The 27,346-nt window shown below is 47.3% G+C and overlaps 1 protein-coding gene across 1 annotated transcript in view; it reads right to left on the bottom strand.

The window, feature by feature from the left end:
• The window catches only part of RHBDL1 (rhomboid like 1), a 114,868-nt gene extending 97,491 nt beyond the window's left edge, over positions 1 to 17,377 (bottom strand). Inside the window, exon 1 of the mRNA XM_069734773.1 lies at positions 16,913 to 17,377. Coding sequence (XP_069590874.1) covers positions 16,913 to 16,951 — 39 coding nt within the window. The 5' untranslated portion in view covers positions 16,952 to 17,377. The remainder of the gene's footprint in view (positions 1 to 16,912) is intronic.
• Between the last annotated feature and the right edge of the window lie 9,969 nt (positions 17,378 to 27,346).

The following is a 27,346-nucleotide window of genomic DNA, read 5'->3' as shown; positions in this document are numbered from 1 at the left end:
TCAGTAGATGCTGTCACTCTCCTCCTGTCTCTCATACACTCAGTAGATGCTGTCACTCTCCTCCTGTCTCTCTCATACACTCAGTAGATGCTGTCACTCTCCTCCTGTCTCTCATACTCAGTGGATGCTCTCACTCTCCTCCTGTCTCTCTCTCATACACTCAGTGGATGCTGTCACTCTCCTCCTGTCTCTCTCATACACTCAGTGGATGCTGTCACTCTCCTCCTGTCTCTCATACTCAGTGGATGCTGTCACTCTCCTCCTGTCTCTCTCATACACTCAGTGGATGCTGTCACTCTCCTCCTGTCTCTCATACTCAGTGGATGCTCTCACTCTCCTCCTGTCTCTCATACTCAGTGGATGCTGTCACTCTCCTCCTGTCTCTCTCATACACTCAGTGGATGATGTAACTCTCCTCCTGTCTCTCTCATACACTCAGTAGTTGCTGGCACTCTCCTCCTGTCTCTCTCATACACTCAGTGGATGCCGTCACTCTCCTGTCTCTTTCATACATTCAGTGGATGCTGTCACTCTCCTCCTGCCTCTCTCATACTCAGTGGATGCTGTCACTCTCCTCCTTTCTCTCATACACTCAGTGGATCTTGTCACTCTCCTCCTGTCTCTCACATACACTCAGTGGATGCTGTCACTCTCCTTCTGTCTCTCATACACTCAGTAGATGCTGGCACTTTCCTCCTGTCTCTCATACTCAGTGGATGCTCTCACTCTCCTCCTGTCTCTCTCTCATACACTCAGTGGATGCTGTCACTCTCCTCCTATCTCTCTTATACACTCAGTGGATGCTGTCACTCTCCTCCTGTCTCTCATACTCAGTGGATGCTCTCACTCTCCTCCTGTCTCTCTCTCATACACTCAGTGGATGCTGTCACTCTCCTCCTGTCTCTCTCATACACTCAGTGGATACTGTCACTCTCCTCCTGTCTCTCATACTCAGTGGATGCTGTCACTCTCCTCCTGTCTCTCTCATACACTCAGTGGATGCTGTCACTCTCCTCCTGTCTCTCTCATACACTCAGTAGATGCTGGCACTCTCCTCCTGTCTCTCTCATACACTCAGTGGATGCTGTCACTCTCCTCCTGTCTCTCTCATACACTCAGTGGATGCTGTCACTCTCCTCCTGTCTCTCATACTCAGTGGATGCTGTCACTCTCCTCCTGTCTCTCTCATACACTCAGTGGATGCTGTCACTCTCCTCCTGTCTCTCATACTCAGTGGATGCTCTCACTCTCCTCCTGTCTCTCATACTCAGTGGATGCTGTCACTCTCCTCCTGTCTCTCTCATACACTCAGTGGATGCTGTCACTCTCCTCCTGTCTCTCTCATACACTCAGTGGATGCTGTCACTCTCCTCCTGTCTCTCATACTCAGTGGATGTTGTCACTCTCCTCCTGTCTCTTTCATACACTCAGTGGATGCTGTCACTCTCCTTCTGTCTCTCTCATACACTCAGTAGATGCTGTCACTCTCCTCCTGTCTCTCATACTCAGTGGATGCTGTCACTCTCCTCCTGTCTCTCTCATACACTCAGTAGATGCTGGCACTCTCCTCCTGTCTCATACACTCAGTAGATGCCGGGACTCTCCTCCTGTCTCATACACTTAGTAGATGCCGGCACTCTCCTCTTGTCTCATGCTCAGTAGATGTTGTCACTCTTCTCCTGTCTATCTCATACACTCAGTAGATGCTGACACTGTCCTCCTGTCTCTCTCATACACTCAGTGGATGCTGTCACTCTCCTCCTGTCTGTCTCATACACTCAGTAGATGCTGTCAGTCTCCTCCTGTCTCTCTCATACACTCAGTGGATGATGTCACTCTCCTCCTGTCTCTCTCATACACTCAGTGGATGCTGGCACTCTCCTCCTGTCTCTCTCATACACTCAGTGGATACTGTCACTCTCTTCATGTCTCTCTCATACACTCAGTAGATGCTGGCACTCTCCTCCTGTCTCTCTCATACACTCAGTGGATGCTGTCACTCTCCTCCTGTCTCTCTCATACACTCATTGGATGCCGGCACTCTCCTCCTGTCTCTCTCATACTCAGTAGATGTTGTCACTCTCCTCCTGTCTCTCATACTCAGTGGATGCTGTCACTCTCCTCCTGTTTCTCTCATACACTCACTGGATGCCGGCACTCTCCTCCTGTCTCTCTCATACTCTGTAGATGTTGTCACTCTTCTCCTGTCTCTCTCATACACTCAGTGGATGCTGTCACTCTCCTCCTGTCTCTCATACATTCAGTAGATGTTGTCACTCCTGTCTCTCTCATACACTCAGTGGATGCTGGTACTCTCCTCCTGTCTCTCTCATACACTCAGTGGATGCTGTCACTCTCCTGTCTCTCTCATACACTCAGTGGATGCTGGCACTCTCCTGTCTCTCTCATACACTCAGTGGATGATGTAACTCTCCTCCTGTCTCTCTCATACACTCAGTAGTTGCTGGCACTCTCCTCCTGTCTCTCTCATACACTCAGTGGATGCTGTCACTCTCCTGTCTCTTTCATACATTCAGTGGATGCTGTCACTCTCCTCCTGCCTCTCTCATACTCAGTGGATGCTGTCACTCTCCTCCTTTCTCTCATACACTCAGTGGATCTTGTCACTCTCCTCCTGTCTCTCACATACACTCAGTGGATGCTGTCACTCTCCTTCTGTCTCTCATACACTCAGTAGATGCTGGCACTTTCCTCCTGTCTCTCATACTCAGTGGATGCTCTCACTCTCCTCCTGTCTCTCTCTCATACACTCAGTGGATGCTGTCACTCTCCTCCTGTCTCTCTTATACACTCAGTGGATGCTGTCACTCTCCTCCTGTCTCTCATACTCAATGGATGCTCTCACTCTCCTCCTGTCTCTCTCTCATACACTCAGTGGATGCTGTCACTCTCCTCCTGTCTCTCTCATACACTCAGTGGATACTGTCACTCTCCTCCTGTCTCTCATACTCAGTGGATGCTGTCACTCTCCTCCTGTCTCTCTCATACACTCAGTGGATGCTGTCACTCTCCTCCTGTCTCTCTCATACACTCAGTAGATGCTGGCACTCTCCTCCTGTCTCTCTCATACACTCAGTGGATGCTGTCACTCTCCTCCTGTCTCTCTCATACACTCAGTGGATGCTGTCACTCTCCTCCTGTCTCTCATACTCAGTGGATGCTGTCACTCTCCTCCTGTCTCTCTCATACACTCAGTGGATGCTGTCACTCTCCTCCTGTCTCTCATACTCAGTGGATGCTCTCACTCTCCTCCTGTCTCTCATACTCAGTGGATGCTGTCACTCTCCTCCTGTCTCTCTCATACACTCAGTGGATGCTGTCACTCTCCTCCTGTCTCTCTCATACACTCAGTAGATGCTGGCACTCTCCTCCTGTCTCTCTCATACACTCAGTAGATGCTGGCACTCTCCTCCTGTCTCTCTCATACACTCAGTGGATGCTGTCACTCTCCTCCTGTCTCTCTCATACACTCAGTGGATGCTGTCACTCTCCTCCTTTCTCTCATACTCAGTGGATGCTGTCACTCTCCTCCTGTCTCTCTCATACACTCAGTGGATGCTGTCACTCTCCTCCTGTCTCTCATACTCAGTGGATGCTGTCACTCTCCTCCTGTCTCTCTCATACACTCAGTGGATGCTGTCACTCTCCTCCTGTCTCTCTCATACACTCAGTGGATACTGTCACTCTCCTCCTGTCTCTCATACTCAGTGGATGCTGTCACTCTCCTTCTGTCTCTGTCATACACTCAGTGGATGCTGTCACTCTCCTCCTGTCTCTCTCATACACTCATTGGATGCCGGCACTCTCCTCCTGTCTCTCTCATACTCAGTAGATGTTGTCCCTCTCCTCCTGTCTCTCATACTCAGTAGATGTTGTCACTCTCCTCCTGTTTCTCTCATACACTCACTGGATGCCGGCACTCTCCTCCTGTCTCTCTCATACTCAGTAGATGTTGTCACTCTTCTCCTGTCTCTCTCATACACTCAGTGGATGCTGTCACTCTCCTCCTGTCTCTCTCATACACTCAGTAGATGCTGGCACTCTCCTCCTGTCTCTCTCATACACTCAGTGGATGCTGTCACTCTCCTCCTGTCTCTCATACTCAGTGGATGCTGTCACTCTCCTCCTGTCTCTCTCATACACTCAGTGGATGCTGTCACTCTCCTCCTGTCTCTCATACTCAGTGGATGCTGTCACTCTCCTCCTGTCTCTCTCATACACTCAGTGGATGCTGTCACTCTCCTCCTGTCTCTCTCATACACTCAGTGGATACTGTCACTCTCCTCCTGTCTCTCATACTCAGTGGATGCTGTCACTCTCCTTCTGTCTCTCTCATACACTCAGTGGATGCTGTCACTCTCCTCCTGTCTCTCTCATACACTCATTGGATGCCGGCACTCTCCTCCTGTCTCTCTCATACTCAGTAGATGTTGTCACTCTCCTCCTGTCTCTCATACTCAGTGGATGCTGTCACTCTCCTCCTGTTTCTCTCATACACTCACTGGATGCCGGCACTCTCCTCCTGTCTCTCTCATACTCAGTAGATGTTGTCACTCTTCTCCTGTCTCTCTCATACACTCAGTGGATGCTGTCACTCTCCTCCTGTCTCTCATACATTCAGTAGATGTTGTCACTCCTCCAGTCTCTCTCATACACTCAGTGGATGCTGTCACTCTCCTCCTGTCTCTCTCATACACTCAGTGGATACTGTCACTCTCCTCCTGTCTCTCATACTCAGTGGATGCTGTCACTCTCGTCCTGTCTCTCTCATACACTCAGTGGATGCTGTCACTCTCCTCCTGTCTCTCTCATACACTCAGTGGATGCTGTCACTCTCCTCCTTTCTCTCATACTCAGTGGATGCTGTCACTCTCCTCCTGTCTCTCTCATACACTCAGTGGATGCTGTCACTCTCCTCCTGTCTCTCATACTCAGTGGATGCTGTCACTCTCCTCCTGTCTCTCTCATACACTCAGTGGATGCTGTCACTCTCCTCCTGTCTCTCTCATACACTCAGTGGATACTGTCACTCTCCTCCTGTCTCTCATACTCAGTGGATGCTGTCACTCTCCTTCTGTCTCTGTCATACACTCAGTGGATGCTGTCACTCTCCTCCTGTCTCTCTCATACACTCATTGGATGCCGGCACTCTCCTCCTGTCTCTCTCATACTCAGTAGATGTTGTCACTCTCCTCCTGTCTCTCATACTCAGTGGATGCTGTCACTCTCCTCCTGTTTCTCTCATACACTCACTGGATGTCGGCACTCTCCTCCTGTCTCTCTCATACTCAGTAGATGTTGTCACTCTTCTCCTGTCTCTCTCATACACTCAGTGGATGCTGTCACTCTCCTCCTGTCTCTCTCATACACTCAGTAGATGCTGGCACTCTCCTCCTGTCTCTCTCATACACTCAGTGGATGCTGTCACTCTCCTCCTGTCTCTCTCATACACTCAGTGGATGCTGTCACTCTCCTCCTGTCTCTCATACTCAGTGGATGCTGTCACTCTCCTCCTGTCTCTCTCATACACTCAGTGGATGCTGTCACTCTCCTCCTGTCTCTCATACTCAGTGGATGCTGTCACTCTCCTCCTGTCTCTCTCATACACTCAGTGGATGCTGTCACTCTCCTCCTGTCTCTCTCATACACTCAGTGGATACTGTCACTCTCCTCCTGTCTCTCATACTCAGTGGATGCTGTCACTCTCCTTCTGTCTCTCTCATACACTCAGTGGATGCTGTCACTCTCCTCCTGTCTCTCTCATACACTCATTGGATGCCGGCACTCTCCTCCTGTCTCTCTCATACTCAGTAGATGTTGTCACTCTCCTCCTGTCTCTCATACTCAGTGGATGCTGTCACTCTCCTCCTGTTTCTCTCATACACTCACTGGATGCCGGCACTCTCCTCCTGTCTCTCTCATACTCAGTAGATGTTGTCACTCTTCTCCTGTCTCTCTCATACACTCAGTGGATGCTGTCACTCTCCTCCTGTCTCTCATACATTCAGTAGATGTTGTCACTCCTCCTGTCTCTCTCATACACTCAGTGGATGCTGGCACTCTCCTCCTGTCTCTCTCATACACTCTGTGGATGCTGTCACTCTCCTGTCTCTCTCATACACTCAGTAGATGAGGGCACTCTCCTGTCTCTTTCATACACTCAGTGTATGATGTAACTCTCCTCCTGTCTCTCTCATACACTCAGTAGTTGCTGGCACTCTCCTCCTGTCTCTCTCATACACTCAGTGGATGCCGTCACTCTCCTGTCTCTTTCATACATTCAGTGGATGCTGTCACTCTCCTCCTGCCTCTCTCATACTCAGTGGATGCTGTCACTCTCCTCCTGTCTCTCATACACTCAGTGGATCTTGTCACTCTCCTCCTGTCTCTTTCATACACTCAGTGGATGCTGTCACTCTCCTTCTGTCTCTAATACACTCAGTAGATGCTGGCACTTTCCTCCTGTCTCTCATACTCAGTGGATGCTGTCACTCTCCTCCTGTCTCTCTCATACACTCAGTGGATGCTGTCACTCTCCTCCTGTCTCTCTCATACACTCAGTAGATGCTGGCACTCTCCTCCTGTCTCTCTCATACACTCTGTGGATGCTGTCACTCTCCTGTCTCTCTCATACACTCAGTAGATGAGGGCACTCTCCTGTCTCTTTCATACACTCAGTGTATGATGTAACTCTCCTCCTGTCTCTCTCATACACTCAGTAGTTGCTGTCACTCTCCTCCTGTCTCTCTCATACACTCAGTGGATGCTGTCACTCTCCTCCTGTCTCTCTCATACACTCAGTAGATGCTGGCACTCTCCTCCTGTCTCTCTCATACACTCAGTGGATGATGTCACTCTCCTCCTGTCTCTCATATACACTCAGTGGATGCTGTCACTCTCCTCCTGTCTCTCATACTCAGTGGATGCTCTCACTCTCCTCCTGTCTCTCTCTCATACACTCAGTGGATGCTGTCACTCTCCTCCTGTCTCTCTCATACACTCAGTGGATACTGTCACTCTCCTCCTGTCTCTCATACTCAGTGGATGCTGTCACACTCCTCCTGTCTCTCTCATACACTCAGTGGATGCTGTCACTCTCCTCCTGTCTCTCTCATACACTCAGTAGATGCTGGCACTCTCCTCCTGTCTCTCTCATACACTCAGTGGATGCTGTCACTCTCCTCCTGTCTCTCTCATACACTCAGTGGATGCTGTCACTCTCCTCCTGTCTCTCATACTCAGTGGATGCTGTCACTCTCCTCCTGTCTCTCATACTCAGTGGATGCTGTCACTCTCCTCCTGTCTCTCTCATACACTCAGTGGATGCTGTCACTCTCCTCCTGTCTCTCTCATACACTCAGTGGATGCTGTCACTCTCCTCCTGTCTCTCTCATACACTCAGTGGATACTGTCACTCTCCTCCTGTCTCTCATACTCAGTGGATGCTGTCACTCTCCTTCTGTCTCTGTCATACACTCAGTGGATGCTGTCACTCTCCTCCTGTCTCTCTCATACACTCATTGGATGCCGGCACTCTCCTCCTGTCTCTCTCATACTCAGTAGATGTTGTCACTCTCCTCCTGTCTCTCATACTCAGTGGATGCTGTCACTCTCCTCCTGTTTCTCTCATACACTCACTGGATGCCGGCACTCTCCTCCTGTCTCTCTCATACTCAGTAGATGTTGTCACTCTCCTCCTGTCTCTCATACTCAGTGGATGCTGTCACTCTCCTCCTGTTTCTCTCATAAACTCACTGGATGCCGGCACTCTCCTCCTGTCTCTCTCATACTCAGTAGATGTTGTCACTCTCCTCCTGTCTCTCATACTCAGTGGATGCTGTCACTCTCCTCCTGTTTCTCTCATACACTCAGTGGATGCTGTCACTCTCCTCCTGTCTCTCATACATTCAGTAGATGTTGTCACTCCTCCTGTCTCTCTCATACACTCAGTGGATGCTGGCACTCTCCTCCTGTCTCTCTCATACACTCTGTGGATGCTGTCACTCTCCTGTCTCTCTCATACACTCAGTAGATGCTGGCACTCTCCTGTCTCTCTCATACACTCAGTGGATGATGTAACTCTCCTCCTGTCTCTCTCATACACTCAGTAGTTGCTGGCACTCTCCTCCTGTCTCTCTCATACACTCAGTGGATGCCGTCACTCTCCTGTCTCTTTCATACATTCAGTGGATGCTGTCACTCTCCTCCTGCCTCTCTCATACTCAGTGGATGCTGTCACTCTCCTCCTGTCTCTCATACACTCAGTGGATCTTGTCACTCTCCTCCTGTCTCTCTCATACACTCAGTGGTTGCTGTCACTCTCCTTCTGTCTCTCATACACTCAGTAGATGCTGGCACTTTCCTCCTGTCTTTCATACTCAGTGGATGCTGTCACTCTCCTCCTGTCTCTCTCATACACTCAGTGGATGCTGTCACTCTCCTCCTGTCTCTCTCATACACTCAGTAGATGCTGGCACTCTCCTCCTGTCTCTCTCATACACTCAGTGGATGCTGTCACTCTCCTCCTGTCTCTCTTATACACTCAGTGGATGCTGTCACTCTCCTCCTGTCTCTCATACTCAGTGGATGCTCTCACTCTCCTCCTGTCTCTCTCTCATACACTCAGAGGATGCTGTCACTCTCCTCCTGTCTCTCTCATACACTCAGTGGATACTGTCACTCTCCTCCTGTCTCTCATACTCAGTGGATGCTGTCACTCTCCTTCTGTCTCTCTCATACACTCAGTGGATGTTGTCATTCCTCCTGTCTCTCTCATACACTCAGTAGATGCTGGCACTCTCCTCCTGTCTCTCTCATACACTCAGTGGATGCTGTCACTCTCCTCCTGTCTCTCTCATACACTCAGTGGATGCTGTCACTCTCCTCCTGTCTCTCATACTCAGTGGATGATGTCACTCTCCTCCTGTCTCTCTCATACACTCAGTGGATGCTGTCACTCTCCTCCTGTCTCTCTCATACACTCAGTGGATACTGTCACTCTCCTCCTGTCTCTCATACTCAGTGGATGCTGTCACTCTCCTTCTGTCTCTCTCATACACTCAGTGGATGTTGTCACTCTCCTCCTTTCTCTCTCATACACTCAGTGGATGTTGTCACTCTCCTTCTGTCTCTCTCATACACTCAGTAGATGCTGTCACTCTCCTCCTGTCTCTCTCATACACTCAGTCGATGCTGGCACTCTCCTCCTGTCTCATACACTCAATAGATGCCGGCACTCTCCTCCTGTCTCATACTCAGTAGATGTTGTCACTCTTCTCCTGTCTCTCATACACTCAGTAGATGCTGGCACTGTCCTCCTGTCTCTCTCATACACTCAGTGGATGCTGTCACTCTCCTCCTGTCTCTCTCATACACTCAGTAGATGCTGTCACTCTCCTCCTGTCTCTTTCATACGCTCAGTGGATGCTGTCACTCTCCTCCTGTCTCTGTCATACACTCAGTGGATGCTGGCACTCTCCTCCTGTCTCTCTCATACACTCAGTGGATGCTGTCACTCTCCTCCTGTCTCTGTCATGCACTCAGTAGATGCTGGCACTCTCCTCCTGTCTCTCTCATACACTCAGTGGATGCTGTCTGTTGTGAATTCTGTGGTCAAGCTCCCTCCTGTGGTCATGAGTGGTACTTCGGCTGGTTCTGTCTATGAGCTTCCGCTGGTGGATGTGAGTGGGGCTGCGGCTTCTGAGTTTCCTTCCTCAGGTGACTAGGTTAAGTCGTAAGGTGCTGCTCTATTTAACTCCACCTAGTTCTTTGTTTCTAGCCTCCAGTCAATGTTCCAGTATTGGTCTTGCTCTCTCCTGGATCGTTCTTGTGGCCTATCTGCCCTGCATAAGCTAAGTTCTGCTTGTGTTACTTTTGTTTGCTATATTTTCTGTCCAGCTTGCTATATTGGTTTTTCTTGCTTGCTGGAAGCTCTGAGACGCAGAGGGAGCACCTCCGTACCGTTATTCGGTGTGGAGGGTCTTTTTACCCCTCTGCGTGGCTGTTTGTAGGTTTTTGTGCTGACCGCAAAGCTATCTTTCCTGTCCTCGGTCTATTCAGTAAGTCGGGCCTCACTTTGCTAAAATCTATTTCATCTCTGTGTTTGTATTTTCATCTTAACTCACAGTCATTATATGTGGGGGGCTGCCTTTTCCTTTGGGGAATTTCTCTGAGGCAAGGTAGGTTTATTTTTCTATCTTCAGGGCTAGCTAGTTTCTCAGGCTGTGCCGAGTTGCATAGTTTCTCAGGCTGTGCCGAGTTGCATAGGGAGCGTTAGGCGCAATCCTCGGCTACCTCTAGTGTGGTATGATAGGATTAGGGATTGCGGTCAGCAGAGTTCCCACGTCTCAGAGCTCGTCCTATGTTAGTAACTATCAGGTCACTTTGTGTGCTCTTAACCACTAGGTCCATTGTGGTTCTGAATCACCTGATCATAACAGCTGTCACTCTCCTCCTGTCTCTCTCATACACTCAGTGGATGCCGGCACTCTCCTCCTGTCTCTCTCATACACTCAGTAGATGCTGGCACTCTCCTCCTGTCTCTCTCATACTAAGTGGATGCTGTCACTGTCCTGTCTCTCTCATACACTCAGTAGATGCTGTCACTCTCCTCCTGTCTCTCTCATACTAAGTGGATGCTGGCACTCTCCTGTCTCTCTCATACGCTCAGTAGATGCTGTCACTCTCCTCCTGTCTTTGTCATACTCAGTAGATGCTGGCACTCTCCTCCTGTCTCTCTCATACTCACTGGATGCCGGCACTCTCATCCTGTCTCTCTCATATTCACTGGATGCCGGCACTCTCCTCCTGTCTCTCTGATACTCACTGGATGCCGGCACTCTTCTCCTGTCTCTCTCATACTCACTGGATGCCGGCACTCTTCTCCTGTCTCTCTCATACTCAGTAGATGCTGTCACTCTCCTCCTGTCTCTCTCATACACTCAGTAGATGCTGGCACTGTCCTCCTGTCTCTCTCATAAACTCAGTGGATGCTGTCACTCTCCTGTCTCTCTCATACACTCAGTAGATGCTGTCACTCTCCTCCTGTCTCTCTCATACACTCAGTAGATGCTGGCACTCTCCTCCTGTCTCTCTCATACACTCAGTGGATGCTGTCACTCTCCTCCTGTCTCTCTCATAGACTCAGTAGATGCTGGCACTCTCCTCCTGTCTTTCTCATACACTCAGTGGATGCAGTCATTCTCCTCCTGTCTCTCTTAAACACTCAGTGGATGCCGTCACTCTCCTCCTGTCTCTCTCATACACTCAGTGGATGCCGTCACTCTCCTCCTGTCTCTCTCAAACTCAGTGGATGCTGTCACTCTCCTCCTGTATCTCTCATACACTCAGTAGATGCTGGCACTCTCCTCCTGTCTCTCATACACTCAGTACATACTGTCACTCTCCTTCTGTCTCTCTCATACACTCAGTAGATGCTTACACTCTCCTCCTGTCTCTCTCATACACTCAGTAGATGCTGGCACTCTCCTCCTGTCTCTCTCATACACTCAGTGAATGCTGTCACTCTCCTCATGTCTCTCTCATACACTCAGTAGATGCTGGCACTCTCCTCCTGTCTCTCATACTCAGTGGATGCTGTCACTCCTGTCTCTCTCATACACTCAGTGGATGCTGGCACTCTCCTCCTGTCTCTCTCATACACTGAGTTGATGCTGGCACTCTCCTCCTGTCTCTCTCATACACTCAGTAGATGCTGGCACTCTCCTGTCTCTCATACTCAGTGGATGCTGTCACTCTCCTCCTGTCTCTCTCATACACTCAGTAGATGCTGGCACTCTCCTCCTGTCTCTCTCATACACTCAGTAGATGCTGGCACTCTCCTCCTGTCTCTCTCATACACTCAGTAGATGCTGGCACTCTCCTCCTGTCTCTCATACTCAGTGTATGCTGTCACTCTCCTCCTGTCTCTCTCATACACTCAGTGGATGCTGTCACTCTCCTCCTGTCTCTCTCATACACTCAGTTGATGCTGGCACTCTCCTCCTGTCTCTCTCATACACTCAGTGGATGCTGGCACTCTCCTCCTGTCTCTCTCATACACTCAGTGGATGCTGGCACTCTCCTCCTGTCTCTCTCACACACTCAGTGGATGCTGTCACTCTCCTCCTGTCTCTCATACACTCAGTAGATGTTGGCACTCTCCTCCTGTCTCTCATACTCAGTGGATGCTGTCACTCTCCTCCTGTCTCTCTCATACACTCAGTACATGCTGTCACTCTCCTCCTGTCTCTCTCATACACTCAGTTGATGCTGGCACTCTCCTCCTGTCTCTCTCATACACTCAGTAGATGCTGGCACTCTCCTCCTGTCTCTCATACTCAGTGGATGCTGTCTCTCGTTTCCTGTCTCTCTCATACACTCAGTGGATGCTGTCACTCTCCTCCTGTCTCTCATACACTCTGTAGATGCTGGAACTCTCCTTCTGTCTCTCTCACACACTCAGTGAATGCTGTCACTCTCCTCATGTCTCTCTCATACACTCAGTAGATGCTGGCACTCTCCTCCTGTCTCTCATACTCAGTGGATGCTGTCACTCCTGTCTCTCTCATACACTCAGTGGATGCTGGCACTCTCCTCCTGTCTCTCTCATACACTCAGTTGATGCTGGCACTCTCCTCCTGTCTCTCTCATACACTCAGTAGATGCTGGCACTCTCCTGTCTCTCATACTCAGTGGATGCTGTCACTCTCCTCCTGTCTCTCTCATACACTCAGTAGATGCTGGCACTCTCCTCCTGTCTCTCTCATACACTCAGTAGATGCTGGCACTCTCCTCCTGTCTCTCTCATACACTCAGTAGATGCTGGCACTCTCCTCCTGTCTCTCATACTCAGTGTATGCTGTCACTCTCCTCCTGTCTCTCTCATACACTCAGTGGATGCTGTCACTCTCCTCCTGTCTCTCTCATACACTCAGTTGATGCTGGCACTCTCCTCCTGTCTCTCTCATACACTCAGTGGATGCTGGCACTCTCCTCCTGTCTCTCTCATACACTCAGTGGATGCTGGCACTCTCCTCCTGTCTCTCTCACACACTCAGTGGATGCTGTCACTCTCCTCCTGTCTCTCATACACTCAGTAGATGCTGGCACTCTCCTCCTGTCTCTCATACTCAGTGGATGCTGTCACTCTCCTCCTGTCTCTCTCATACACTCAGTACATGCTGTCACTCTCCTCCTGTCTCTCTCATACACTCAGTTGATGCTGGCACTCTCCTCCTATCTCTTTCATACACTCAGTAGATGCTGGCACTCTCCTCCTGTCTCTCATACTCAGTGGATGCTGTCTCTCGTTTCCTGTCTCTCTCATACACTCAGTGGATGCTGTCACTCTCCTCCTGTCTCTCATACACTCTGTAGATGCTGGAACTCTCCTTCTGTCTCTCTCACACACTCAGTGGATGCTGTCACTCTCCTCCTGTCTCTCTCATACACTCAGTGGATGCTGGCACTCTCCTCCTGTCTCTCTCATACACTCAGTGGATGCTGGCACTCTCCTCCTGTCTCTCTCACACACTCAGTGGATGCTGTCACTCTCCTCCTGTCTCTCATACACTCAGTAGATGCTGGCACTCTCCTCCTGTCTCTCATACTCAGTGGATGCTGTCACTCTCCTCCTGTCTCTCTCATACACTCAGTACATGCTGTCACTCTCCTCCTGTCTCTCTCATACACTCAGTTGATGCTGGCACTCTCCTCCTGTCTCTCTCATACACTCAGTAGATGCTGGCACTCTCCTCCTGTCTCTCATACTCAGTGGATGCTGTCTCTCGTTTCCTGTCTCTCTCATACACTCAGTGTATGCTGTCACTCTCCTCCTGTCTCTCATACACTCAGTAGATGCTGGCACTCTCCTCCTGTCTCTCATACTCAGTGGATGCTGTCACTCTCCTCCTGTCTGTCTGATACACTCAGTACATGCTGTCACTCTCCTCCTGTCTCTCTGATACACTCAGTACATGCTGTCACTCTCCTTCCGTCTTTTTCATACACTCACTAGATGCTGTCACTCTCCTCCTGTCTTTCTCATACACTCAGTGGATGCTGTCACTCTCCTCCTGTCTTTCTCATACACTCAGTAGATGCTGTAACTCTCCTCCTGTCTCTCATTCTCAGTAGATGCTGTCACTCTCCTCCTGTCTCTCTCATACACTCAGTAGATGCTGTCACTCTCCTCCTGTCTCTCTCATTCTCAGGAGATGCTGTCACTCTCCTCCTGTCTCTCTCATACACTCAGTAGATGCTGTCACTCTCCTCCTGTCTCTCTCATATACTCAGTACATACTGTCACTCTCCTCCTGTCTCTCTCATACACTCAGTAGATGCTGTCACTCTCCTCCTGTCTCTCTCATACACTCAGTAGATGCTGTCACTCTCCTCCTGTCTCTCATACTCAGTGGATGCTGTCACTCTCCTCCTGTCTCTCTCATTCTCAGGAGATGCTGTCACTCTCCTCCTGTCTCTCTCATACACTCAGTAGATGCTGTCACTCTCCTCCTGTCTCTCTCATACACTCAGTAGATGCTGTCACTCTCCTCCTGTCTCTTTCATACGCTCAGTGGATGCTGTCACTCTCCTCCTGTCTCTCTCATACACTCAGTGGATGCTGGCACTCTCCTCCTGTCTCTCTCATACACTCAGTAGATGCTGGCACTCTCCTCCTGTCTCTCATACTTAGTGGATGCTGTCTCTCGTTTCCTGTCTCTCTCATACACTCAGTGTATGCTGTCACTCTCCTCCTGTCTCTCATACACTCAGTAGATGCTGGCACTCTCCTCCTGTCTCTCATACTCAGTGGATGCTGTCACTCTCCTCCTGTCTCTCATACACTCAGTACATGCTGTCACTCTCCTCCTGTCTCTCTCATACACTCGGTTGATGCTGGCACTCTCCTCCTGTCTCTCATACTCAGTGGATGCTGTCACTCGTTTCCTGTCTCTCTCATACACTCAGTGGATGCTGTCACTCTCCTCCTGTCTCTCATACACTCAGTAGATGCTGGCACTCTCCTCCTGTCTCTCATACTCAGTGGATGCTGTCACTCTCCTCCTGTCTCTCTGATACACTCAGTACATGCTGTCACTCTCCTTACGTCTTTCTCATACACTCACTAGATGCTGTCACTCTCCTCCTGTCTTTCTCATACACTCAGTGGATGCTGTCACTCTCCTCCTGTCTCTAATTCTCAGTAGATGCTGTCACTCTCCTCCTGTCTCTCTCATACACTCAGTAGATGCTGTCACTCTCCTCCTGTGTCTCTCATACACTCAGTAGATGCTGGCACTCTCCTCCTGTCTCTCATACACTCAGTAGATGCTGTAACTCTCCTCCTGTCTCTCATTCTCAGTAGATGCTGTCACTCTCCTCCTGTCTTTCTCATACACTCAGTAGATGCTGTCACTCTCCTCCTGTCTCTCATTCTCAGTAGATGCTGTCACTCTCCTCCTGTCTCTCTCATACACTCAGTGGATGCTGTCACTCTCCTCCTGTCTCTCTCATACACTCAGTAGATGCTGTCACTCTCCTCCTGTCTCTCTCATACACTCAGTAGATGCTGTCACTCTCCTCCTGTCTCTCTCATACACTCAGTAGATGCTGTCACTCTCCTCCTGTCTCTCTCATTCTCAGTAGATACTGTCACTCTCCTCCTGTCTCTCTCATACACTCAGTGGATGCTGTCACTCTCCTCCTGTCTCTCTCATACACTCAGTAGATGCTGTCACTCTCCTCCTGTCTCTCATACACTTAGTAGATGCTGTCATTCTCCTCCTGTCTCTCTCATACACTCAGTAGATGCTGTCACTCTCCTCCTGTCTCTCTCATACACTCAGTAGATGCTGTCACTCTCCTCCTGTCTCTCTCATACACTCAGTAGATGCTGTCACTCTCCTCCTGTCTCTCATACACTCAGTAGATGCTGTCACTCTCCTCCTGTCTCTCTCATTCTCAGTAGATGCTGTCACTCTCCTCCTGTCTCTCTCATTCTCAGTAGATACTGTCACTCTCCTCCTGTCTCTCTCATACACTCAGTACATGCTGTCACTCTCCTCCTGTCTCTCTCATACACTCAGTAGATGCTGTCACTCTCCTCCTGTCTCTCATACACTCAGTAGATGCTGTCATTCTCCTCCTGTCTCTCTCATACACTCAGTAGATGCTGTCACTCTCCTCCTGTCTCTCATACACTCAGTAGATGCTGTCACTCTCCTCCTGTCTCTCTCATACACTCAGTAGATGCTGTCACTCTCCTCCTGTCTCTCTCATACACTCAGTAGATGCTGTCACTCTCCTCCTGTCTCTCTCATACACTCAGTACATGCTGTCACTCTCCTCCTGTCTCTCTCATACACTCAGTAGATGCTGTCACTCTCCTCCTGTCTCTCTCATACACTCAGTGGATGCTGTCACTCTCCTCCTGTCTCTCTCATACACTCAGTGGATGCTGTCACTCTCCTCCTGTCTCTCTCATACACTCAGTGGATGCTGGCACTCTCCTCCTGTCTCTCTCATACACTCAGTGGATGCTGTCACTCTCCTCCTGTCTCTCTCATACACTCAGTGGATGCTGTCACTCTCCTCCTGTCTCTCATACACTCAGTAGATGCTGTCATTCTCCTCCTGTCTCTCTCATACACTCAGTAGATGCTGTCACTCTCCTCCTGTCTCTCTCATACACTCAGTAGATGCTGTCACTCTCCTCCTGTCTCTCATACACTCAGTAGATGCTGTCACTCTCCTCCTGTCTCTCTCATACACTCAGTACATGCTGTCACTCTCCTCCTGTCTCTCTCATACACTCAGTAGATACTGTCACTCTCCTCCTGTCTCTCATGCTTCTTGCCCCTTTGCTCCTTTACCCTCCCCCACATCTTACCTGCCCCTGGATGAGGCGCAGCAGGGAGCTCCTGTCCATATACCCGCAGAGGGGCTGTTGTGGGGGGCGCTGCACTGTGGTGGAGGGTGATCTCTACCTGCAGAGCAGCCCCCCACTCCAGGGCGAGAGTGGGGAGATCCGGGAGAAGAGAGAATGCAGGAAGGAGGGAGGACAGGAGAGGATGGAGCAATGATTGACAGCTCCCCCTCCTGCCCAGTGCAGCGGAGATTCCAGGTGAGGCCGGGGATGTGCAGAGCTGCAGAATGCGGGGATTATGGAGGATGCAGGCACTGGTTATACTGGGGAGCAGCAGCTGGTGCTACTGGCAGGATGGAGGTACGGAACAGGCGGGGAAGCTGCAGACACTGAGGCCACCGGAGATCCAGGTGATGCCCACCCAATCCACGGGTCCACACACGGCTGCGAGCTGTCACTTCCCCCTCCCATCACACACACAGGCCGGGCACCGCCTGCGAATGCCAATGAGACAGATCGGGGGGGGGGTGTGGCAGCCGGCAGCCAATCACAGGCAGGGAAATGGGGGGCCAAGCCTGGAGGGAGGGGGAAGAGACAGCCCCTTCATCACCTGAGACCCCCAGAGCCATCAGTGTCCTGCATCACAGGGCAACATTGTATCCTGCTCACATGCTGCTGTCATGTAACTTCCATCTGGTGCTGAGGGTCCAAGCGACTGATCAAATCAGATCCATCACATTGCATCCGAGTGATCACATCTAGCCCATCGCATCCGACCCATCCGTGCAATCACATCTCACACATTGTATCCAACCGACCACATCTCACCCATCGTATCTGATCAATTGAACCAGAGCAATCACATCCGACCCATCACATCCGAGCATCACATGCAATCCATCACATCCGACCGGTCACCTCTGACCAACCACATTCGAACAATCTCATCCCACAAACCGATCACATCTCACCCGTGGCATCCTAGCGATCACATCCCACCAATCGTATCTGATCGATCAAATCCCACCCATGGCACCTTAGCGATCACATCCCACCAATCGTATCTGATCGATCACATCCCACCCATGGCATCCTAGTGATCACATCCCACCAATCGCATCTGATCGATCACATCCCACCCATGGCATCCTAGTGATCACATCCCACCAATCGCATCTGATCGATCACATCCCACCCATGGCATCCTAGTGATCACATCCCACCAATCGTATCTGATCGATCAAATCCCACCCATGGCACCTTAGCGATCACATCCCACCAATCGTATCTGATCGATCACATCCCACCCATGGCATCCTAGCGATCACATCCCACCCATGACACCCTAGCAATCACATCCCACCAATCGCATCTGATCGATCACATCCCACCCATGGCATCCTAGCGATCACATCCGACCCATCGCATAAGAGCATCACATGCCATCCATCACATCCGACCGTTCACCTCTGACCAACCACATTCGAACGATCTCATCCGACAAACCGATCACATCCAACCAATCGCATCTGATCGATCACATCCCACCCATGGCATCCTAGCGATCACATCCCACCAATCGCATCTGATCGATCACATCCCACCCATGGCATCCTAGCGATCACATCCCACCAATCGCATCTGATCGATCACATCCCACCCTTGGCATCCTAGCGATCACATCCCACCCATGGCATCCTAGCGATCACATCCCACCAATCGCATCTGATCGATCACATCCCATCCATGGCATCCTAGCGATCACATCCCACCCATGGCATCCTAGCGATCACATCCCACCAATCACATCTGATCGATCACATCCCATCCATGGCATCCTAGCGATCACATCCCACCCATGGCATCCTAGCGATCACATCCCACCCATGGCATTCTAGCGATCACATCCCACCAATCGCATCTGATCGATCACATCCCATCCATGGCATCCTAGCGATCACATCCCACCCATGGCATCCTAGCGATCACATCCCACCAATCGCATCTGATCGATCACATCCCACCCTTGGCATCCTAGCGATCACATCCCACCCATGGCATCCTAGCGATCACATCCCACCAATCGCATCTCATCGATCACATCCCACCCATGGCATCCTAGCGATCACATCCCACCCATGACACCCTAGCGATCACATCCCACCAATCGCATCTGATCGATCACATCCCACCCATGGCATCCTAGCGATCACATCCCACCAATCGCATCTGATCGATCACATCCCACCCATGGCATCCTAGCGATCACATCCGACCCATCGCATCAGAGCATCACATGCCATCCATCACATCCGACTGTTCACCGCTGACCAATCACATTCAAACGATCTCATCCGACAAACCGATCACATCCCACCAATCGTATCTGATCGATCACATCCCACCAATCGTATCTGATCGATCACATCCCACCCATGGCATCCTAGCGATCACATCCCACCCATGGCATCCTAGCGATCACATCCCACCCATGGCATCCTAGCGATCACATCCGACCCATCGCATCAGAGCATCACATGCCATCCATCACATCCGACTGTTCACCGCTGACCAATCACATTCAAACGATCTCATCCGACAAACCGATCACATCCCACCAATCGCATCTGATCGATCACATCCCACCCATGGCATCCTATCGATCACATTCCACCCATGGCATCCTATCGATCACATCCCACCAATCGCATCTGATCAATCACATCCCACCCATGGCATCCTAGCGATCACATCCCACCAATCGCATCTGATCGATCACATCCCACCCTTGGCATCCTAGCGATCACATCCCACCCATGGCATTCTAGCGATCACATCCCACCAATCGCATCTGATCGATCACATCCCATCCATGGCATCCTAGCGATCACATCCCACCCATGGCATCCTAGCGATCACATCCCACCAATCACATCTGATCGATCACATCCCATCCATGGCATCCTAGCGATCACATCCCACCCATGGCATCCTAGCGATCACATCCCACCAATCGCATCTCATCGATCACATCCCACCCATGGCATCCTAGCGATCACATCCCACCCATGGCATTCTAGCGATCACATCCCACCAATCGCATCTGATCGATCACATCCCATCCATGGCATCCTAGCGATCACATCCCACCCATGGCATCCTAGCGATCACATCCCACCCATGGCATCCTAGCGATCACATCCCACCAATCACATCTGATCGATCACATCCCATCCATGGCATCCTAGCGATCACATCCCACCCATGGCATCCTAGCGATCACATCCCACCAATCGCATCTCATCGATCACATCCCACCCATGGCATCCTAGCGATCACATCCCACCCATGGCATCCTAGCGATCACATCCGACCCATCGCATCAGAGCATCACATGCCATCCATCACATCCGACTGTTCACCGCTGACCAATCACATTCAAACGATCTCATCCGACAAACCGATCACATCCCACCAATCGTATCTGATCGATCACATCCCACCCATGGCATCCTAGCGATCACATCCCACCCATGGCATCCTAGCGATCACATCCGACCCATCGCATCAGAGCATCACATGCCATCCATCACATCCGACTGTTCACCGCTGACCAATCACATTCAAACGATCTCATCCGACAAACCGATCACATCCCACCAATCGCATCTGATCGATCACATCCCACCCATGGCATCCTATCGATCACATCCCACCCATGGCATCCTATTGATCACATCCCACCCATGGCATCCTATCGATCACATCCCACCCATGGCATCCTATTGATCACATCCCACCCATGGCATCCTATCGATCACATCCCACCCATGACACCCTAGCAATCACATCCCACCCATCGCATCTGATCGATCACATCCCACCCATGGCATCCTATCGATCACATCCCACCCATGGCATCCTATCGATCACATCCCACCCATGGCATCCTATCGATCACATCCCACCCATGACACCCTAGCAATCACATCCCACCCATCGCATCTGATCGATCACATCCCACCCATGGCATCCTAGCGATCACATCCGACCCATCGCATCAGAGCATCACATGCCATCCATCACATCCGACCGTTCACCGCTGACCAACCACATTCGAACGATCTCATCCGACAAACCGATCACATCCCACCAATCGCATCTGATCGATCACATCCCACCAATCGCATCTGATCGATCACATCCCACCCAGCGCATATGACCAATTGCATGTAAGTGATCACATCATAACAATGGTATCGCATCCGACAGATCGCATCTGAGCCATCACATCAGAGACATTGCACCACTGTGATTACATCCCACCCATCGCATCTGATAGATGGCATCCAAGCAATCACAACCCACCTATCGCATCTGACTACATCCCACCCATCGCTTCTGAACGATCATGATCCGCGGCGTAACGGGACAATGTAGGACTGTGCCCCAGATGCACCTACATGCCCCTATCCCCGACGTACATGTGTGGCCCAGAGGAACATTAGTGAAGGGGCTTATGCTCTGGTGTTGTAGGGACCCCTCAGCTGGCCCACAGGATTCGATGTAGGCGGGGCTTGAGGCTGCTCTGCATAATTATCTTCTGTACCATAACAATTAGCACTTAATAAAAGGCCCAGATCTGTGGAACCGTGTGCGGATGTAAAAAAAAAGATAATTTATAGCAACGGGTATAAAATAAGAACAAAAAGTGGACAATGCTGATCTGATGACTGATCCCCCCTCTAATCATATTGTGGAGACGTGGCATCTCTGCTGGGTGATGTAGTGCCACATGACAGCTGTGGTAATGTGCAGCCATAGCTGATAGGCACCGACATCCTGTGTGGGCAAGAACATGAGGAGCAGCCGCCTAATATTGTCCATGTGGTGGAGGCCTGGACTCCAGAAGACGTCGGCGGGTGTCTGGGACAACAGCGGGTCCCTGACCGACCAATGCCAATGTATCCTGCTGCCAGGATGGGGGCACTGTGCAATGTAAGGTGGCACGTGTCACATCCACGGGATGCCTGCAGAGCGTCGCCCCGTCACAATGCAGAGCGTCACCCCGTCACACTGCCTCCGCCAGCTTGTCTTCTTCTCATAGTGTGATATATAACGTGATTCATCGACGCCCTCTTCCATGGCATCATTATGGTCCTATAGCATGAAGAAGCCCCTTTTAGCCGATTCGAAGACTCTTAACCCCGGCAGTGAGGAGCAGAATGTGGTGGACAACTCCCTACAGATGACCCCAACATCCACAAAACGGCCGCTAGAAACAAGCCCAGGCTGCCAGCGTAGGCCGAAAACTCTACAGTTTCCAGTCTGGTGGACCTGTGTCGTCAGCCCTGGCCCCTGTGGCCCTCACATATTAAGGTAACCACGTCTGATACCTGCCTACAAATAACTGACCCCTTGTAGGGCTCATTTTCTGCCCCAAATGAGCGTATTTCTGTTTTATAAAAAAAACTCCACAACTACAGACAGTTGCTCTTTTCTGCCCAGAAAGTTACAATAATGAAGAGCAGCTCCGGAGCACAAACTGCTGATCCAAAAAGTGACAAAGATTTTCTACATAAATTACAAAGAGTCTACGGAAAGGCCTTCATGTTTATTTGAAACAAATAATTTCTCGTTCACAAGTTCATGATAAGGTAACAAGAGACAGAAGGTTCATCATCATCATCATCAGTGTGTACAGGGTGGAATGTCAGCGGATTCATCGTTTCCGGTTCTACTCCTGTTTCCTCAGTAACAAGACGTCTATAAGGAATCGTTCACAGCATCTGTCCATCTCACCACATGCAGGAGGCCCTCCACTGCGCAGGGAACTCCGAGCGGACAGGCAAAATAGAGGAAACTCTGATCAGCTGTAGGAGAATGGGGCTCCCCATACAGAAGGAGAATCGCAGCACCGGACGCAGAAAGGGCCTGGGAAATACAAGAAATGTCAGTCCACGGCACATCACAGCTTCACAACAGTGCCGGCAAGTTATTGCTAACCATAGAGTGTAGTACTGTACTTTTAAACAAATGAGGAGATATTATAGTAGTTATATTCCTGTACATAGGGGCAGTATTATAGTAGTTATATTCTTGTTCATAGGGGCAGTATTATAGCAGTTATATTCTTGTACATAGGAGCAGTATTATAGTAGTTATATTCTTGTACATAGGAGCAGTAGTATAGTAGTTATATTCTTGTACATAGGGACAGTATTATAGTAGTTATATTCTTGTACATAGGGGCAGTATTATAGTAGTTATATTCTTGTACATAGGAGCAGTATTATAGTAGTTATATTCTTGTGTATAGGAGCAGTATTATAGTAGTTATATTCTTGTGTATAGGGGCAGTATTAAAGTAGTTATATTCTTGTACATAGGGGCAGTATTATAGTAGTTATATTCTTGTACATAGGAGCAGTATTATAGTAGTTATATTCTTGTACATAGGGGCAGTATTATAGTAGTTATATTCTTGTACATAGGGGCAGTATTATAGTAGTTATATTCTTGTACATAGGAGCAGTATTATAGTAGTTATATTCTTGTACATAGGAGCAGTATTATAGTAGTTATATTCTTGTACATAGGAGCAGTATTATAGTAGTTATATTCTTGTACATAGGGGCAGTATTATAGTAGTTATATTCTTGTACATAGGGGCAGTATTATAGTAGTTATATTCTTGTACATAGGAGCAGTATTCTAGTAGTTATATTCTTGTACATAGGAGCAGTATTCTAGTAGTTATATTCTTGTACATAGGGGCAGTATTATAGTAGTTATATTCTTGTACATAGGAGCAGTATTCTAGTAGTTATATTCTTGTACATAGGGGCAGTATTATAGTAGTTATATTCTTGTACATAGGAGCAGTATTCTAGTAGTTATATTCTTGTACATAGGGGCAGTATTATAGTAGTTATATTCTTGTACATAGGGGCAGTATTATAGTAGTTATATTCTTGTACATATGAGCAGTATTATAGTAGTTATATTCTTGTACATAGGGGCAGTATTATAGTAGTTATATTCTTGTACATAGGGGCAGTATTATAGTAGTTATATTCTTGTACATAGGGACAGCACTATAGTAGTTATATTCTTGTACATGGGGGGGCAGTATTATAGTAGTTATATTCTTGTACATAGGAGCAGTATTATAGTAATTATATTCTTGTACATAGGGGCAGTATTATAGTAGTTATATTCTTGTACATAGGGGCAGTATTATAGCAGTTATATTCTTGTACATAGGAGCAGTATTATAGTAGTTATATTCTTGTACATAGGAGCAGTATTATAGTAATTATATTCTTGTACATAGGGGCAGTATTATAGTAGTTATATTCTTGTACATAGGAGCAGTATTATAGTAATTATATTCTTGTACATAGGGGCAGTATTATAGTAGTTATATTCTTGTACATAGGGGCAGTATTATAGCAGTTATATTCTTGTACATAGGGGCAGTATTATAGTAGTTATATTCTTGTATATAGAGGGCAGTATTATAGTAGATATATTCTTGTACATAGGAGCAGTATTATAGTAGTTATATTCTTCTACATAGGAGCAGTATTATAGTAGTTATATTCTTGTACATAGCAGTATTATAGTAGTTATATTCTTGTACATAGGGGCAGTATTATAGTAGTTATATTCCTGTATATAGAGGGCAGTATTATAGTAGATATATTCTTGTACATAGGAGCAGTATTATAGTAGTTATATTCCTGTATATAGAGGGCAGTATTATAGTAGATATATTCTTGTATATAGGGGCAGTATTATAGTAGTTATATTCTTGTACATAGGAGCAGTATTATAGTAGTTATATTCCTGTATATAGAGGGCAGTATTATAGTAGATATATTCTTGTACATAGGAGCAGTATTATAGTAGTTATATTCTTGTACATAGGAGCAGTATTATAGTAGTTATATTCTTGTACATAGGAGCAGTATTATAGCAGTTATATTCTTGTACATAGGGGCAGTATTATAGTAGTTATATTCCTGTATATAGAGGGCAGTATTATAGTAGATATATTCTTGTACATAGGAGCAGTATTATAGTAGTTATATTCTTGTACATAGGAGCAGTATTATAGTAGTTATATTCTTGTACATAGGAGCAGTATTATAGTAGTTATATTCTTGTACATAGGAGCAGTATTATAGTAGTTATATTCTTGTACATAGGGGCAGTATTATAGTAGTTATATTCTTGTATATAGAGGGCAGTATTATAGTAGATATATTCTTGTACATAGGAGCAGTATTATAGTAGTTATATTCTTGTACATAGGAGCAGTATTATAGCAGTTATATTCTTGTACATAGGGACAGTATTATAGTAGTTATATTCCTGTATATAGAGGGCAGTATTATAGTAGATATATTCTTGTACATAGGAGCAGTATTATAGTAGTTATATTCTTGTACATAGGAGCAGTATTATAGTAGTTATATTCTTGTACATAGGGGCAGTATTATAGTAGTTATATTCTTGTATATAGAGGGCAGTATTATAGTAGATATATTCTTGTACATAGGAGCAGTATTATAGTAGTTATATTCTTGTACATAGGAGCAGTATTATAGTAGTTACATTCTTGTACATAGGAGCAGTATTATAGTAGATATATTCTTGTACATAGGAGCAGTATTATAGTAGTTATATTCTTGTACATAGGAGCAGTATTATAGCAGTTATATTCTTGTACATAGGAGCAGTATTATAGTAGTTACATTCTTGTACATAGGAGCAGTATTATAGTAGTTACATTCTTGTACATAGGAGCAGTATTATAGTAGTTATATTCTTGTATATAGGAGCAGTATTATAGTAGTTACATTCTTGTACATAGGAGCAGTATTATAGTAGTTATATTCTTGTACATAGGGGGCAGTATTATAGTAGTTATATTCTTGTACATAGGAGCAGTATTATAGTAGTTATATTCTTGTACATAGGAGCAGTATTATAGTAGTTATATTCTTGTATATAGGAGCAGTATTATAGTAGTTATATTCTTGTATATAGAGGGCAGTATTATAGTAGATATATTCTTGTACATAGGAGCAGTATTATAGTAGTTATATTCTTGTACATAGGAGCAGTATTATAGTAGTTACATTCTTGTACATAGGAGCAGTATTATAGTAGATATATTCTTGTACATAGGAGCAGTATTATAGTAGTTATATTCTTGTACATAGGAGCAGTATTATAGCAGTTATATTCTTGTACATAGGAGCAGTATTATAGTAGTTACATTCTTGTACATAGGAGCAGTATTATAGTAGTTACGTTCTTGTACATAGGAGCAGTATTATAGTAGTTATATTCTTGTATATAGGAGCAGTATTATAGTAGTTACATTCTTGTACATAGGAGCAGTATTATAGTAGTTATATTCTTGTACATAGGGGGCAGTATTATAGTAGTTATATTCTTGTACATAGGAGCAGTATTATAGTAGTTATATTCTTGTACATAGGAGCAGTATTATAGTAGTTATATTCTTGTATATAGGAGCAGTATTATAGTAGTTATATTCTTGTACATAGGAGCAGTATTATAGTAGTTATATTCTTGTACATAGGGGGCAGTATTATAGTAGTTATATTCTTGTACATAGGGGCAGTATTATAGTAGTTATATTCTTGTACATAGGGAGCAGTATTATAGTAGTAATATTCTTGTACATAGTAGCAGTATTATAGTAGTTATATTCTTGTACATAGGGGCAGTATTATAGTAGTTATATTCTTGTACATAGGGACAGTATTATAGTAGTTATATTCTTGTACATAGGGACAGTATTATAGTAGTTATATTCTTGTACATAGGAGCAGTATTATAGTAGTTATATTCTTGTACATAGGAGCAGTATTATAGTAGTTATATTCTTGTACATAGGAGCAGTATTATAGTAGTTATATTCTTGTATATAGGAGCAGTATTATAGTAGTTATATTATTGTACATAGGGGCAGTATTATAGTAGTTATATTCTTGTACATAGGGGCAGTATTATAGTAGTTATATTCTTGTACATAGGAGCAGTATTATAGTAGTGATATTCTTGTACATAGGAGCAGTATTATAGTAGTTATATTCTTGTACATAGGAGCAGTATTATAGTAGTTATATTCTTGTACATAGGAGCAGTATTATAGTAGTTATATTCTTGTACATAGGGGGCTGTATTATAGTAGTTATATTCTTGTACATGGGGACAGTATTATAGTAGTTATATTCTTGTACATAGGGGCAGTATTATAGTAGCTTTATAAAAAGGGCAGAGTGATGTGTATGTAAGAAATTATCTTTCCATGTGACTTATTGCTATGTGTTTTATGTTATCTCCGGTGTGCAGTTTCGCCCTTTGGTACGCGCTCAGTAGATGCTAACAAGCTGCGATCACTCACTGTATGTGACA

The sequence above is a fragment of the Ranitomeya imitator genome, chromosome 7, assembly GCF_032444005.1.
Source record: "Ranitomeya imitator isolate aRanImi1 chromosome 7, aRanImi1.pri, whole genome shotgun sequence".
Taxonomy (NCBI): domain Eukaryota; kingdom Metazoa; phylum Chordata; class Amphibia; order Anura; family Dendrobatidae; genus Ranitomeya; species Ranitomeya imitator.
The sequence above is the reverse complement of the archived record's forward strand: the minus strand, read 5'-3'. Positions and strand labels throughout refer to the sequence as shown.